The sequence below is a fragment of the Centroberyx affinis genome, unplaced genomic scaffold (genome assembly GCF_046629955.1).
Source record: "Centroberyx affinis isolate AG114_WGS23_722 - 3 ecotype Tasmania unplaced genomic scaffold, CSIRO-AGI_Caff_v1 ptg003709l_1, whole genome shotgun sequence".
Lineage (NCBI taxonomy): Eukaryota > Metazoa > Chordata > Actinopteri > Beryciformes > Berycidae > Centroberyx > Centroberyx affinis.
Genome location: NW_027281599.1, coordinates 30299 through 46754, shown reverse-complemented (window position 1 = coordinate 46754; position 16456 = coordinate 30299). Strand labels below are relative to the sequence as shown.

Below are 16456 nucleotides of genomic sequence, written 5' to 3'. Positions count from 1 at the left end.
TCAAATGATCATGGATTGCATTAATGGACTTTATTGATACTCTTCACTCTTTGCCTACTGCGTGTTGAAAACAAAGGGAAGCGAGACTCAATAAAAGCTTCCATTTTCAATGTTGGTATACAAGTAATGTACATTAAAAGGATAAAACTATCAGTTAACAAGGTGTTCATGTTAAACTGACTGTTATAAATATATTCAAAAACACTTTTTGAGCTAATCGTCCATAGTTCTTCCAAACATGGTTTTTAAACAGATGGTAGTGTTTCACATAGACTGTGAATGTCTCTCACTGTTGGAAGGGAAAAGGAAGGTCAAACTCAAGCCTTCCTGCACTAACTTTCATGTAAGCCTGAACCTCCTCTGAAGCCTGCTGCAGAAAACCAGAAACAGTGGTATTGAACTGCTCCACCCCAGAGATGAACATGTCCATGATGTACTCAATGACACTGTGCAGCTGCTCCATATTTAGTGCAGAGATCTGTTCAAAGACATCCCTTATGACAGTGACAAGGTTACGATAGAGGACGTTGATGTTGATGAACACTGCATCCAAGTAGTCAGACTTGATGGAGTCAACAAACTCCTGAGATTTCTCAACGACAGCCTTCAGGGTCTCACCCACCTTCACTAGCATCATGTCAAGGCTCTCCATATTTTTCACAAAGTCCACAGCTTCGTCAAAGATGTTCTTGTAAAATGTTTTGACCTGATCCAAGATCTGGCCCCCAGTAATTGCATCACCAACTGGCATGCGTAATTTGACACTGCTGATCATCTCAACCAGAGAGTTGTAGTAGACCTCTGTGTTCTCATAGATAATCTGGAGGACCTTCTCTAGCATAGCACCAATGCTGCTGGTCAGCTTCTTGAGGACCTCAGGGAGAGTGGTCATCTCCTCAGAGCCAGGCAGTTTGAACTGGGTCTCCCTCAGGACCTTGATAGCAGCATCCAGGAAGACCTGGACAGTCTTTTGGTACTGGCCAATGATGTTCCTGAAGAAGATGGACAGCTGGCTCATTTGAATGTCATAGTTGATGGCAGTGTTATAGGCCTCGTTGACAAGGTTAACAATGGAGTTCTTCAGCTCCTCCATGTTCCTTGTGATCTGGTACTTGTCAGCAAACATGGTAAATGTTGAGGTGATGGAAGGGAGTCTGTTCTTGAGTCCAAAGAGCATGTCTTTTGGTGCCTCCATGTTGTAGGCAATCTGCAGGTTCATCTTATCATCATCCTTAGCAGACGATCTGACAAGGAAGATGTCAACATCAACGTCTGGGGCAGACTGTTGAATAGAAGAGAAGAAAAGATTATTTATGTTATATTTTGATTTTAGTATTTAATTTTCCTGAAATGAAAAAGGTGATGTTCACTTCTTGTGGGGCACAATGTTAATGAAAGGTTTCACTAATACTCACAGCATAACGACTATAGAGTCTTGCACTCATCTGAGATGGGACCCTGCCATGGAATTGAAGGCCCAGGAAGCCAGTGGATGGGGTGGAGATGGAAGCACTGATTCCATCTCTGCGAGCAGCATACCGGAAGTTCACATCAGTGAAAGTAGGGCTGGTGATGTCCACATTCAGGTTGTGGCGAGAGATGCTGGAAGATAAAAAAAAAAAGCATATCAAATGAGAAATCACTATTCTTGAGTTAACTGTTAAACATAAAAGAAATTTGATGGACATACATAAATTGTAAAAATGTGTTGTAAAAAAAAATGTTGAATAGACAATATATTTACCTGTCATCAACTTGGCGCTTTCTCCTGAAATGTAAAGAAAAAGAAAGAAAAAAACACGAAATGAGATGATTACTTGAAAGCTTAAATAATATCAACAATTATTAAACATAACATTTAAAATGTTCTACGCAAAATGTTACCTCAAGGCTTGGGCAATAACATGATGGACATCCATGGTCAGGTCAGTGTGTGTCAGGACAGCCTTGCTAACCATGTTCAGAGCATCATTCTCAAAGTTTGCAGTGGTAGAAGCTATTGAAAGAAAATTTTTTATTTTTTTTTATTTTTATTTTTATAAGATTTGGTGCTCAACCATCCTCAATATACAGTATATAAGAGATAAATATTTATGGGAATTTGTGCAACTCACCATCCATGTCATATTCCAGGAAGACAATGGCAGAGGTAGCAGAGGATTTGAAGGTGACTTTGAAGACTGGAGCATCACCCTCCACTTCAGCTGCCAGGTTTGTGATGTACACTGGGGTGACAATCTTGGCATTGGCAGAGATTTTCTGCTTGGGTACTGTCATTTCAACAACAGTCTTCTCAAAGATGATAAAGTCACCCAGGCTACTTGGCTGAGACATATCAATCTCAATATCAGCAGTCAAGGAAGAGGTTGGTGCAAGGTCAATGGTGGCCTGGGCAACATGCTCTCCCTTGGTGTTGAAATTGAACACATTTGCCTCGTTGTTGCTAGTAAACTTCAGCACTGCATACACACGGCTCAGGGAGGCTTCAACAGCCAGATTCTCATTCACATCCATGCCAATGATTTTGGTCGCACCATGGGTAAGTTTGGCATCAGCAATTACCTTGGATGTGGAGCGTAGTCCATCATCATTCAAGTACAGAGTAGCCTCATTGTCCAGGACTCCCAAAGCTAGATAGTGTTCAAGCACTGTGCCATCAATGTTTGCCTTAGTGGTTGACTCCATGGAAACATACTCAAAGGTTCCCTCCAGCTTCAGGCTGTGGTCTGCCTCTGCCTTTCCGGCAGCCTTGAGTACGGGCATGTTGAAATCACCCTTTAGCTTCAAGGTGGACACAGCATTTGCTTTGATCTTGGTGTCCGCAACCAGATTCTGGTTTGCTTCCAGGTTGAGTACAGGCAGGGCAATCTTTGCAACAGTAGCCACAGAAACAGCGGTTTCAAAAGTCTCAGTGCTCACACTGATGGTACTGTCATGAGTGCCTTCAATGTGACGATTCTCCAGGGACAGGGAGTTGGCCAACTTGATTCCTCTCTTAGTGGTCAGACTGGTGGTTCCATCAAGTTTGGCCTTCAGGCTCTCAAACACAGAGGCTGTGATTGCTCCCAGACGGAACACAAGATCATCCTCAGCATACAGTCCAGCATTGACATTCAGATTGATGATGGCAGACTTGAAGGACAGATCTGTAATCAGGTTACCCTCTGAGGGAATCTGGATTAGACCCATCAAATTAACAAGGGGGGTAGTCTGGCTCTTCTGGTACACAATCTTAGCATCCACATCAACAGTCTGCTCAGTGGTAGTCAAGATGTGCTTCAATACAGTTTGCTCGTACAAGTTCAGATCACTGATGGCTGGAGTACGGAAGTCAACAAAAGGCAGATCAATCTCTGGAATGCTGATGGGGCTTGTCAGGAAGTCAAGATTGGCCTCACCATCCATGGCAACAAAGATGCCAGCCTCTTTTTCATTATTGTCAACAGTGAAGTTGTAGAAAATTTTGTATTGATTGAAACGGGCCAGAGTTATTGTGTTCATCTGTTGGGTGTCAGGCTTGAAGATGGCTGAGTAATCATTCTGCAGATCTATCTTAGCAGTCAGAATTTCAAACAGGTTTACCCTGGTATTTCCTTTGTTCTGGAAGTCAAAGACAAACTCAATGGGACGTACAACAACACTGAATGTATTGGAAAGGACTCCACTGACTGCACCATATAGCTCTGTGTCATGGTTTGCCTTCAGCTCAGCCTTCAGATCATAAAGGTTGCCATGTCCAGATGCCACAACAAGACTGTTCTTAATGGCTAGGCCCTCTACCTCATTGCGGACATCAAACTTGAAGTAGCTAAGGATGGCAGATTCAGCAGTCATTTGCTGTTTCATCTTCAGAATGGTAGAGTCTGTGTCACCAGAGAAAGTCAGGGTGACAAGGCTGGGAGTGATTGTCAAACGCAGGTTGCTCTTGTGGCTGCCCTCTTCAGCATTGCACTTGCCTTTGCCGACATTGTCAACTGTGAGGCTAAGGGTGTTGCCATCCTGGCGAACAATTGCCTTCTGGGTTAGAGAGGCATCACTGGTGAAACTGATGATTGGGAGGTTCACCAAGTGATTATAAGTTGTGTCAAGAGAGGCAGACATACCCCCTTCCATAGCAATAAAGGCTGTGTTCACTAATTCAGCAGTGTAAGGTGCAGTGGTGACCATCACTGTAGTCTTGGCTTGGGCCTGGGCTGATCGACCATAGAGGCTTACAGATGCCTGATGTTCAACTCCAAGAGCAGGATGATTGAACTTTAGGGTCTCTGCAAAAACAACACGGCTCATCTTCGGCACTGCAATACGAGCAGTGGAGTCCAGTTTGTAATTAAGGATTTCAAAACTATCAGATGTGGCCTGGGAAGTCAGGAATCCAGTGAACTGAGGGGTCATTTCATTTTCAGTAGAATTCTGTAACTCAGCAGAAGTCTTGACAGTGTAGATGGGGGTGTGGAATTTGACCTCACCATACAGTTTACCAAAGCATGGGACCATGATGTCAGTTGGGATGGTTGGCAGCTTGATCTCAGGAAGCTGAAGCGTCTCAACAAGCTTTTCCACAGGGACCTGTGGGATGGTTGGGAGAGAGATCTCGGGAAGGCTGATCTCTGGGAAGGTTATCTCAGGCATGGCAGGAAGGTAGTTAATGGTCAGGTCTCCAAAGAAAGCATCTATATCAAGCATTTTGATCTCAAAGTTGACAAGGAAATCAATAAGATCAATTATTCTCTGCTTAATGTCATCAAAAGAGATGGTGGTGGCTTGCACAGTGTAGAAGCTCATGATGGTAAACTCCGGGATGTCCAGCTGTGTTGGGATTTCAAACTCGTGAAGCTTATCCATGCTAAGTTTCATAGAAGGCACAACAAGGTCAGTGAGAGGGAAGATGAAGGATGGTATGTTCAGCTCAGCTTTCTTCAGTTCAGTAATGAGCCCTTCAATGATCTGCTTAATCTCGCTGACGATCTTGTGCTCAGCAGCCACTTTCTGAATGACCGCAACCATATTGGTGAACATGTCAGTGATGACGGACATGAGCTCAGTATAGTACTTGCTCACTAGCTGCAGGCAAGAGGTAATCTCATCTTTGACATTCATTTCAGTAATCGTCTGTTTCAGATATTCAGCAAATCCCTTTAGGTCATTAAGCATAGCCTGGTCAATGATGTCCTTCAGAGTTTTGATCATTTCTGCAACTTTGATTTCTCTCAGTTGCTCCATGAAGCCCCTAACAGAGGATAAGACAAAGTTGACGAAATCTCTTGTGGCCTCAAGTTTCTGGGGGATTTCAAGTGCTGTGATGATTTCATTCACATAAGCTGTGTACTTAGCAATCATTTGATTGGCCTGATCCACAAACACATTGTAATCGAATGACTTCAGCTTCTGGACAATAGTGTCAAGATACACATTCAGTTGTTGAATCATTTGCTTAATCTCAGTTGCTTTCAAGTAGTTGATACCATCTTCTATAACTTGCATAACTTTGGCAGGGATGTCTGTGTCTTTCAGTTTCTGAGCTACAGCGTTGATGGTTTCCTCAATTCTGAACTGCTTGATGAGCTCCACAAGCTTTTCCAAGATGGCCTCAACCTTCTTGTCAACCTCAAACTTGACAATCAACTCCCTCATCTTGGCATGGAATGTGTTGATCTTACCAAGGATGTCAAAATCTTGAATCAAAACCCTAACATTATCAATTATTTCTCTGAAAATGTCTGTGGGAATCTTAGCTACCAGTTCCTCAACGTAAGCTTCCAAATTGATAGAGGAAATGTAGTTCTTCAGCTTGGCAACAGATGTGGACATGTCAAAGGTCTCAATGAACTGCTTCAAATCACTTATGATCATCTCTAGTTTAGCCTTGATTTCAAAATTGGCATCGATATCATGCAGGAAAGCAATGCTGCTACCCTTCAGTTTTTCCAGGTCAGTCAGCTTGATAAGGTCCCTCATGGTATCCATCACAGCAACAATCATACCCTTGATGTCATACTCTTCATTAATAGCGTTCAACTGTTGCTGGATCTTCTGAATTACAGTTTCAGACAGGGTGCCACTAACAATAATGTCTTTCATGGTATCAACAAAGTTTTGGATGCGAGTAGTGAGATCAAGTAGCAGTTTCTCAACAGTAACCTTCAGGTTCATCAGAGAGGCTTCCAGGTCCTCCATGGAAATTGCATAGTCTTGGGTAAAATCAATTAGGTATTGCTTTAGCTGAATGGCTTTGCCTTCTACATTCAGCTGAGCAACAAAGTCACTCACATGCTGAGGAATAATCTCAAGTGTAGCCCTGATTTCCTCATTGTTGATGTAGTTCTGCAATGCTTCTGCAATGCTCACAACAACAACCTTGACACTTTCCAAGAAGGCAGGCAAGTTTTCAATTAGAGGGAGCTGAATTATGTGACTATCTGTGTTCTTATCATACTTAAGGAAACCAGCGATGGTGAACTCCTGGTTGTCTGTGGAGGCTGTGTTGAGAATATTTGTGAGGATGGTGCCAGAAACCTCCATTCCGATTCTCTCTGCAGTGTTGTAAACACTTAGGTCCTGATTAAAGGCATGGTCATTCATCTTAGACTTCATCCTAAGAGTGGTTTTCTGCTCCTGGGGAGACAGAAGAGTATCCATCTTGTTGTCAATAGTGGTCTCCAGGGAGAAACCATTATCCAGCTGCTGGCTCACTGAGGCTCTGTATTCATGCGAGGTTGCAAATGCCAGGGGCTGTGCCCTAAGGAGGAACTTGCCATAGAGCTGGGCACTCTGCTTTCCGTACATGGTCAGGTCACCATCGGCATTAAAGATGGCATCAAGGTTGAAGTCAAAGGGAATGATGCTGGCACGGATAGTGTGGTCAAAGCGCATTGGCTGAGAGTTGAAGCGGGCATCATTGGTGATCCTGGCAGCAAGACCAACAACTTCAAGCTCAGTGTTGTGGCTCATGTGAGTTCCAAACAGTTTTCCAGTGGTGCTGCACTTAGCATTGGCAGTCAGGTCAGCATAATTCATCTCATAAGTGTGCTTGATCTCTTCCTCACCATAGATGGCTTTCAGGCTTCCAGTCAGGTCCATCTTGTAGAGCTCTGCCTTCAGCTGAGCTTCATTTATTAAGTTGGTGGCCAGCACTTTCAGGTTGTTATTTACATTTGCAGAAGCAGTGTAGGGCTTCAGGTCGATGGTGATGTCATGAGTATAAGAGGCATGCTCACTGACACTGGCTTCAGCCTTTGAGTTGAAGTCAAAGCTAGAGAGAGTCATGGCCAGGGTGTGGGCATTATCAACCTTGATGTCATACACTGCAGCCTTGTTGTTGATGGACAGAGTAGCCTTTGAGGCATCAAGTCCAGCACTGAAGGTGTTTTCCAGGGTCAGGGGGCTCTGGAGGGTGGTTGTTCCACTTGTAGCCAAACCGTCCTTGTTCATTGTCAGAGTAGCCTTGTGAATAGCCTCATTCTCGAGGAGCTTCACAGTGGCATCACTGCTCGCAGCCAGACCATTGACATCAAGGGAGGCAGAAAGCAGACAGTAGATACGGTTTTCAGATTGTTCTGCGTTGGTCTCCATCCTCATGATGACTTCACCTGCACCGGCAGAGGCCTCTGCCTGATTGCGGATCTTCATGCCAAGAGCAAACGCATTCGTATCACATTTCAGTGACAGCTTCTGGTCTTTGAAGGAAAGCTCAGCAGTGTGGGTCAGGATGTCTTCGAAAGCATTGGTGTTGGACACAACAGAGAGTTCACCATTGGCAAAGGTTGCTGCAATTGTGTTCTCGGCCTGAACGACTGTAGAGTCAATCTTCAGAATAGAATCAATCTTTGCCTCTGGCCTGAATGGGAAGATGATAAAAGATTGGGTGGAAATTGTGTTGCCATAGATGGGTCCAGCCTTGACTGTTCCCTCAAGGTTGCTATCAGCAGAGATTTCTTCAGTGTTGATGCCAGCCATGCCAGTGTGTTCTAGGGCAATATTGAGACCGAAGGGACTTGTGGCTTCAATCTTGCTGCTTGATTTCAAATTGAATTTGTCTGTGAAAGTGGCATCCTCAATGACAGTAATACTGGCTTCAATGAATTTATGTACCAAAGAGCTTTTCAATTGGGCTTTGATAGAATCAGTGTTGGCCAACATTCCAGAGCCTAAAAAAAGAAGAAAGGGAAGAAAAAGATAATTGATGATAATTCATAATTGCATAGACAATGCACACAGAAAAAAAAAAAAAATTTGCTACTATGCGATATACACAATTATTAAAAACAACAGCAATTATCATGCAACTATCATGCAACAAATTCTGAATTCATTATTGATATTCACTATTAAATACCTTCCATCTTTATTGAGAGGATATCGAACGGGGAGGTTCCTTTCACATCAAACATAGCTGAGTAGCTTGGTGTATCCACAACATCTTTGCCGGCAGCCATTGAGGCCTCCAAGTCATAGAGGTTGCTCTTCACCACAGTTGAAAACTCAGCTTTGCCAAAGAGTGGCACAGACACAGAAAGGCTCTCAGGGATAAAAAGCTCTGGGATGGGAATCTCCATGGAGACGATCTCCAGTCCAAACTGGGGCATAGACACGTGGGGTGTGGTTAAGGCAGGTGGGAAGTTTAGCTCCTCTGTTGACTTTCCTCCAAGAGGGAGAGGGATAGCAATGGTGAAGTGCTCGTTGTTGAAGTGGTAGACTATCTTTGCCTCACTGTTTAAAAAAAGAAAAAGAAAAAATTATTTTTTTGAATAATTTGCACATAATTAAATGATGACCCTTGATTTTTTTAATCTTACCCATTCAGGAACAGTTTCTCTGGCAGAGAAATCTCAGGCATATCAGGCACTCTGAAGTTCTGAATGTAAGGGATATCAGTGGCGTACTTCTCCATGTAGTTATTTATTGCCTGAGAAACAAATAGTACTTGTTTTATGCTGACTTCATATTTGAAACTAAAATTCTGTTGGTCAAGATATTTGTGAAATCCAAGTTTCATACCTCCACAGACTTGACGAGAATGTGACGGACCTTCATGTCAGTCTCCCCCACCCGCATGTCAAGAAGATCATTGCCATACTTGTCAACCAGGTCAGAATATGGAAGGAGGATCTCAGAGTCCATATCAGACTTGACCTCAACCTCAATCTTGCTGTCATCTATAAAAATAAAGAATGATGAATAGAACCCTGAAAAGTTCATCTAAGCAAAAAATATGCACCCATCTACCTAGTAAGCAATTCTAAGTGATTATGAAGTGATTATGTGAGGTTCTGAAAAAATTGATTAACTGGAAAAACATAATACCATATTTCATTGTGATTTTCTGGTCAGAGGTGGCCCCCAGGAGCTTGATGTCACTCTCAAGCTCTAATTCCAATTCCTCATCACGCTTCAGGTTGGCTGTGACTGTGGCATCAGCATTGATCATGGGGACAAGAAGTTGGACTTGCAGCATAGCTTCCTTCATGGCCTTCAGACTTTGAAAAATAGACCAATGAGTCAGCATATTTTGAATGATAAGGATGATATTTATGTTATTTATGTTATTTGATAAGGATATGACTGATTTCTTACTTGGCACGGCCAACCAGGGAGAGCTGAGGGATGTTCTTGTTTACAAGGTCAAGGTAGATGGAGTGAGTTCCTTTGCCCTTGGTGTTGCTAACAACACCCAGTCTGAATCCAGCCTCCACATCATAGTCAGGGATCTGGATGTCAGTAGTGATGACATGCTTCCTCCTGTTGTACTTCATGATTGCTCTGGCTTCAGTGGGCTCCGCACCTGGTGTTAGCCAAAAAACAGTAAAATTGAAAGACTCCACTATTACTACAATTGAGTCTTTCACTAAATGGATCCAGTGATGATGAGGATAAGATTTCACCAAATCATATGTTACCTTCTGCCCTCAGAATCATCTTCACAGAGTCAACCTTCTGCCGGCCCCCATCTCCCTCCTTGAGGAGCTCATAGGCAATGGTGGCAGTGTATTCAGTGACTTCACCAGTAGGATGGAGTTCTACAGCAATCCTATTAGGGTAAATAGGAATTAAATTAATGAATCAATGTGCTTAATTAATTTACTTTAAAACATTAATATTTGTTTGTGGATTAGAGGGTCTCGCTTACTTGCTGTCTCCAGTGAAGGGGAAGTAGGGAGTCGTGTCATAAGAGAAAGCATCGGTGTACTGCAGGGCAGTGCAGTACTTCATTCCAGCAAAGAAGGGAGTGCACTCACTAACATCAACCTTGTCGTTCACCATAGGGGGGATAGTCTTTACCTCAGTTCCAGTCACTGCCACCAGGGTGTTTCTATATTTGAAATGAACGTAGAAATCAAGAATGTTGCAATCACAGGTATAACAGCCCCTCAAATATTTGCATAAAAGTTCTACTCAGGCTTACGTGATGCTGATGAGTTTAGTAGGGTTCCTGGGAGCAGGGATGGTCAGCTTGACATTGTCACTTGCCATGGAGACCTTGGCACTCAGCCCACTCTCATGGAAAAGGCTGGTGTGCATTTCCAGTCCAGACTTAATGTATTCAGGGATGTGGGAGCCAACCTGAGTCACAAACTCAATGCCAGCAGAGGGCATGAAGGTAACCTCGCTCTGTGCAGAAACATAGGGGGAGGGAAGTGAGCTGTCAACCCAACAGAGATACTGTACCAGATGGTAAACTTACAGTATATCTGAATGTTAAACACACTTATGTAAATCATTTAAAAAATGAAGGTTTACCATGTCACGAGCAATCTTAAATCCACCCTTGATCCCAGGGGTGAAGGTACCAGACAGGGCAATCCTCAGAGGCACACCGGTGGCAGTGGGCAGGAAGAATTCATTGTCCATGAAGATGTAGTGGGCAAAGATTGTGTTGTCAGCCTTAGTCATCAGTCCCTTCATCAGCTGTGGCAGATACAAGTACACAAATACAATGCAAATGTTAAACATGCACTTTCGTTACTCAAATATAATGCTCTCTCTGTGTTTAATGAAAATAACTGCTAAGTATGAGGGCATGGTGTTTTTTCTGTTTCTGCTTATGCTTACATCAGTTGGGAACATCTTGAACATGCTGTCAATCATCATGGCAGCAGAGTAGGCCATCTCCTCCATTTCATTGGTCCTCAGGTATCCCAGCTCATTTCCTAGCAGTCTCAGATAAACCATTGCCTCTGGAGATTGTTTGGTCTTCAGATCCCTCACCAGTTTGTTGAGGTTGCGCCCGATTTCCCTCATCAGGCTCTGGGAAGCCTATAAATGTGAATACTGTATTACAAAACTGTTTCCTTATGTTAAAATTGATCTTCACAATTAGAAAGTAAAAAGCATTGTTCTGAATACCTGTCTCTTCATCCTGTCCTTCTTCAGAGCGGGCAGCATGTTCTTCAGGACCTCGTTGACACTGAGGGGCATGTTGTCAGCGACGAAGTACATGGTCTTCAGGGCGGTGTCAGGGAAGAATCCAGTCTCTCCAAACAGGGCTTCAACAGTTGGCTCAAATCCTTTGCCCTCCATTCCGATCTTAAAGGGTGACCAATTTTGAACTGTTATAATCACAACTGAACACATGGAAAATTGTCTCACAGGATAATTTGGATTGAAATTGCCAAATGTTTTACCTCCATCATGTCAATGTCATAGCCGAATGCCTTCAGGGTCATTTCAAGCATGACCTCCTTGGGCAGGTAGCTGGTACCCTCAAAGATCATGTTGCCCTCCAAGGAGCCCATCTTGTAGTTGCGAGAGAACTTGATGGGGTCCATGACGGTTCCAATCTCATTACCCTGCAGGGCTTCAAGAATCTTCTGCCTCAGTCTGTAGGAAAGAAAGACAGACAAAGAGGTTATGATTAAACCAGTGATGGTGAGCATAAAATAAAATGAATAAAAAGAGGTCTTATCATTTACCTTATTAGCTAATGCAGCAAATGTCATGTTAAGATGTTTCACTTACTCTTGGGTCTTGGGGTCAGTTGAGGACAAAATGTTGGTAATGTGGGAGATGACAAAGCTCTTGGCCTGTTGGTCCTGCTCACTGGGCAGGGCAGCAGCCAGCTGGGCCAGTTCACTTGGCTGAGGGTCCTTCATCAGTACCAGATATGCAGCAACACGCTTCTGCAGGGGGCTAGCGCTGTCCAGAAGGACCTGCATGAGAACCTCTCTACCCTGTGACCAAAAAATATATCTCTCATTAAGAATGAAATTAACATAGTAAATAATATTTAAAATATTCTGTTAAACAGTTGACTTGCCTCCTCAGGGACTGGAGTCAGCCTGTAGACCTGGATGGCAGCCTGCTGGACAGCCAGGGAAGCAGCAGGCTGGTTCACACACTGGATCACAGCGGCCCTCAGAGCAGGACCGGCAGCTCCCATGGCTGCACCCATGTTTCCAATAACCTAAAATCAAAGGACAGATAATTATTCTACTCATTTATCCTGCAGTTCGTTTAAATTTTGAGATTTAATTTTTGAGCGATACCCACCCTCAAAGTCATGAAAGTCTCATCCATGTAACCAGAGCAGTCACCCAACTGATCAGCCATGAACTCGGCAACAGAATGAATCTCAGGGATCAGTTCTCCTTCAGCCTTGTAGAACCTGTTGAAAGGAAACATATAATTAAATGTTAAAGCATGTGTAGCTTATTTTACATATAGAGAAAAGGGTCTAAAATAGAACAAGTTATTATTCTGCCTGGAATGTTAGGTCACCTTAACTCACCTCTTAACAACATTGCTCAGGGCATACATGATGGGCTTGCTGGGCTTGTATTTGGCCATCTCAAGCATGTCATTGATCAGAAGGGCAGAGGGGTTGGACACCAGTCCCATAGCGAACACAGTGGCATCAACCTCAAGTGAGGAGCTGTCGAAGGTCCTGAGGATCTGCATGATGGCGCTGCTGCACTCAGGGGTACCACACTGGGCCAGAACCTGGAAGGTCAGGGCACGGGACACTTCAAGGGCCTCGGGAATGACACTGCTCAGGGTCTGAGTCTTCATCCCACGGACCATCATAACAAACTTGTGGAAGAGGTGGGCCCTCCTTTCGCCCTCAGTCTCGGGCAGAGTGGCCAGTTCTGTCAGGAGAGCCAGACCAGCATCCTTATCCTGGATAACACTCTTGTCCTCAGCAGCCTCCATGTGCAGACCCTTGACATCGGCCTCACCTATGATACACAAAAGCACAGTTGGAATGAGGCAATCGTAGCTTTCAGCAACAATTTGAAAAAAAAAATTAAACCATAAATAAAAAGATAAATGAAAGGAGGTGCTTACTGTAGTCAAATACTCTATCATTGTGAGCAGAAACTCCCAGCAGAGTCAGTTCTTGCTTGCCAACATTGGTAATTCCATATTCTCCCCTATGGGCAGACAATACAGGGTTGAGAAAAACTACAGAACTCCTGGGCAAGACATATCAGTACAAGCACTCAGTGGAACAAGGTATAATTTTAGAGAGCAGTATGAGGTTTGACTTACTTGTGAGAGAAGGGCACCAGGATGTGGTTCTCAGTGCAGGACCCAGAGGTCATGTGCTTGTTTGCATTGTCAAACTGGTAGTTGCAGGTTTGAGAGCTCCTGACCAGCTGGGCAAGAGGGTAGTGCTGAAAAAGGACAGAATTTTCTGGATTATTTGAAATGGAAGTGGTAATCCACAAGATTCTTGTTGGGTTTTTTTGGCAACATTTTTGGTGATAAGCGGTCATTGCACTGCACTTCTCAGAAATCACTAGTTTGTGTTTCTGTTGGTAGCACTCTTTATTTGTCTGTTTAGCCATGGTGGCTATCACTGCTCATGTTAATTACCCATTTCTAATCCTCTACTTATTCCAAATAAACTGCTCATTGTAACAGAAAACACATCACTTTCTGTGCGACGGAGGATTTTTCCCTGGAAAGACTACCTGACACCGGGTATTTAGAGTGACAAATGTAGCAAATGTAAAAGCTCTCATGAACAGGGTATAGGTTGAATCATTACTGTGTTTTCTCAATCAGCAATGAAGAGTAGCAAAGTGTAAATTTATTTTTTATGAAAATGTCATGATAACATGTTTTGATATTTTGATGTTTTGATCAACTATAGCACTTGGATGTCTTACCATGCCGGAGATAAGGGCCAAGGGGCTGGTGTGGTCTCTCATGGGGACAAATTTGTCGCACCTGGACAGATCCCTGGTCAGGCTGATGTCGGTAGCAATGTCCTCTCTAGCATTGACAGAGTATTGGGTCTTGCACATGCCATGGATGGTGGGCTGAAATAGATGATTGGAGCGAAATTAATATTCATAATATTGCATAGAACATTTTTTCTTACTGTAAATATCAGATATGATGCTTCACAGTGGTATTGATATGCATACAAATACATTTCAAGGATGTCAGTAGTCTTGATAATTTGAGGAGCATTTTCTAGGTAAATAAATGTACCATATTCTTGTTCTTCTCTTCCTCCAGCAGAGGCACGGCCAGAGCAGAGATAATACCCCTCTTGAAGTTCAGGATGGTTGTTGTCTCACCCTCCTCAGGGAACAGCTTCACATCATACACACCCTCAACCACAACCTTCAGAGGATATCTAAAAGAGGTAATGGAGGACATTTTAATACAGTTTGTTGCAAGTGCACAATTAAAAAAAAATGTCAGAGTAGCAATGAAGTTGCCTTTATGAAGCCTAAGTTTCATATAATCTCGTTACAGTGTGACTTACTGCTCCATTTCAGCAGCAAAGGCATCAGAGCTGGGTGCAGGTCTGACCACAGGGTTGCCATCTGCATCCATGTCGACCACCTCACTCAGGCTACAGCCAGTGGTGCGGATGATGAAGCTACACGTCTGAGGCACTTCAATTTCAACCTGTTGCAGAAGGTAAATATTTCTTTCTCACCTCTGACTATCATCATATTGCAAAAGGAATACTGGACAACTAAGGATGGTGGTGAAAGATCTTGTACCTTGCAAGAGGCCTTGGGTCCATTCTGAAGCTGTGAGGCTCCGTTGATGGCATTCATAGACTCGGCTTCATACTGGTATTCATACTTGTGCAGGGTCTTGTACCTTTTGGCCACTAGAATAGAGAATAGACATCAAGAAGGGATCTAATAGTGATTTAATGAATCCCATAAAACTGTTGTGACTGCTTCGACTGGATGTCAAAAAGTTACATTTCTGAAATGCATTTCCATAAAATTGGAATAGGTGTGGCTTTTAACTTTGTGGTGTATAGTGCAAGAATACATAGCCTCTTCTGTTGACAAACAGCATGTAATGGTACAAGCAATGTTGGAACTTACGTAAACAGGTTGGTTGATCTCCATCTTGGGCAGCTGTTAAGAAAAAAGTGAGGTCATTTTCATTCTAAGTGTAAGGTAATGCAACTGAAATTAATTCAAATGTCAATTAAATAAAAATGATAGTTCACTGAGTACCCTAATCCTTTGGTTCTAAGTCCTGATGATTAGCATGGCATGTCTCCACACATTTTAGATTGCTAACATTTACCCTTTATGTTTGCTTTTCAAGGGTCTAAGTAACTCAATACATTTACTCACGTTACCGTAATCGAGTAGCTTTTTTGTGTATTTTTTAAAGTAGTAATTTTACTTTTACTTCAGTACATAGGTATTGCGCTTCACTACATTTTGAATTACATCCATTACAGAGTGAACATTTTGTAGCTCTCCATAAGCAAGATAAACTAATTTACAATTTACTTACAATTTTCTTAATTTTGTACAAATTGTGGAGCCCTTTTCAGTCAGCAAAGAAGAGAAGTGTAATGTGGCTTTACTTTGTTTGTGCACTTTATTTTGTAATTTCCAATTTTTCCAATTTAAAGAATATAGTTTGAACATTGTCCTCTTGTCCTTTTAGAATTGCATGGGAAAGATCACATCAAACAATGTTCTCTTTTCTAAAAAGCAACTCAGTAACTTTTACACTAGTACTTTAACTTCAAATATTCTTTCCACCACTGATGCTTTTTATGTTTTTAAAAATATTAATTAGTAAGTACTCAAAAATGTTTGTTAAAAACTTTAGAAATGATTTACAGCATTTTTAACAAAACACTTATCCATCACAAAAGTGTAAAGCTAAATTGAACGCTAAAGAAATTATTTTCTACAGCAAGACTGTAAGCAGTACTCACAAGACAAGGCAAAGGTGCTCAGGAGCAGCAAAAGGCAGAGCTTTGAGTCCCCCATGATGGGTTCGCTGAAGCTCTCTCCTTTGGGGTTGGCGAGTACTCGGACGAGACTGATTCCTCAGATTTAGCATGGGACTTTTATACCTTCAGCAGGGCTCATCCACAGGGACTGGAAGGCACAGACAGTACTTTGAAGGCTCAAAGTCCACTCCGCCCTCCTGTGTGGAAGGACAAAGGCAAAAGGGTTTGCAAAAGCTACTCATGGCCTAAAGCAGCGGGTTAACAAACTGGTCAATTTTGTGTAGT

The 16456-nt window shown here is 42.8% G+C and overlaps 1 protein-coding gene across 1 annotated transcript; it reads right to left on the bottom strand.

Annotated features, from left to right (window-relative positions):
- Positions 1 to 286: 286 nt before the first annotated feature.
- Positions 287 to 16208, bottom strand: LOC139662105 (apolipoprotein B-100-like). The gene is made up of 29 exons (XM_071540702.1): positions 16154 to 16208; positions 15297 to 15329; positions 14958 to 15070; positions 14714 to 14859; positions 14434 to 14581; positions 14106 to 14258; positions 13483 to 13607; positions 13279 to 13364; positions 12722 to 13169; positions 12484 to 12598; positions 12251 to 12397; positions 11953 to 12164; positions 11619 to 11814; positions 11341 to 11520; positions 11047 to 11250; positions 10735 to 10902; positions 10400 to 10605; positions 10124 to 10306; positions 9894 to 10024; positions 9571 to 9778; positions 9301 to 9473; positions 8995 to 9152; positions 8793 to 8902; positions 8333 to 8706; positions 2115 to 8144; positions 1885 to 1996; positions 1745 to 1768; positions 1416 to 1602; positions 287 to 1282 (listed from the first exon to the last, which is right to left on the bottom strand). The coding sequence occupies exons 1-29, from the start codon at positions 16206 to 16208 to the stop codon at positions 287 to 289; spliced, it is 11421 nt and encodes a 3806-aa protein (XP_071396803.1).
- Between the last annotated feature and the right edge of the window lie 248 nt (positions 16209 to 16456).

Coding starts and splice junctions, on each gene's coding strand:
- LOC139662105 (XM_071540702.1), bottom strand. CDS start 16,208: ATGGGGGACTCAAAGCTCTGCCTTTTGCTGCTCCTGAGCACCTTTGCC. Junction 14,860..14,957: donor GACCCAAGGCCTCTTGCAAG/GTACAAGATCTT, acceptor CTTCTGCAACAG/GTTGAAATTGAAGTGCCTCA. Junction 13,365..13,482: donor CTGGTGCCCTTCTCTCACAA/GTAAGTCAAACC, acceptor GTCTGCCCATAG/GGGAGAATATGGAATTACCA.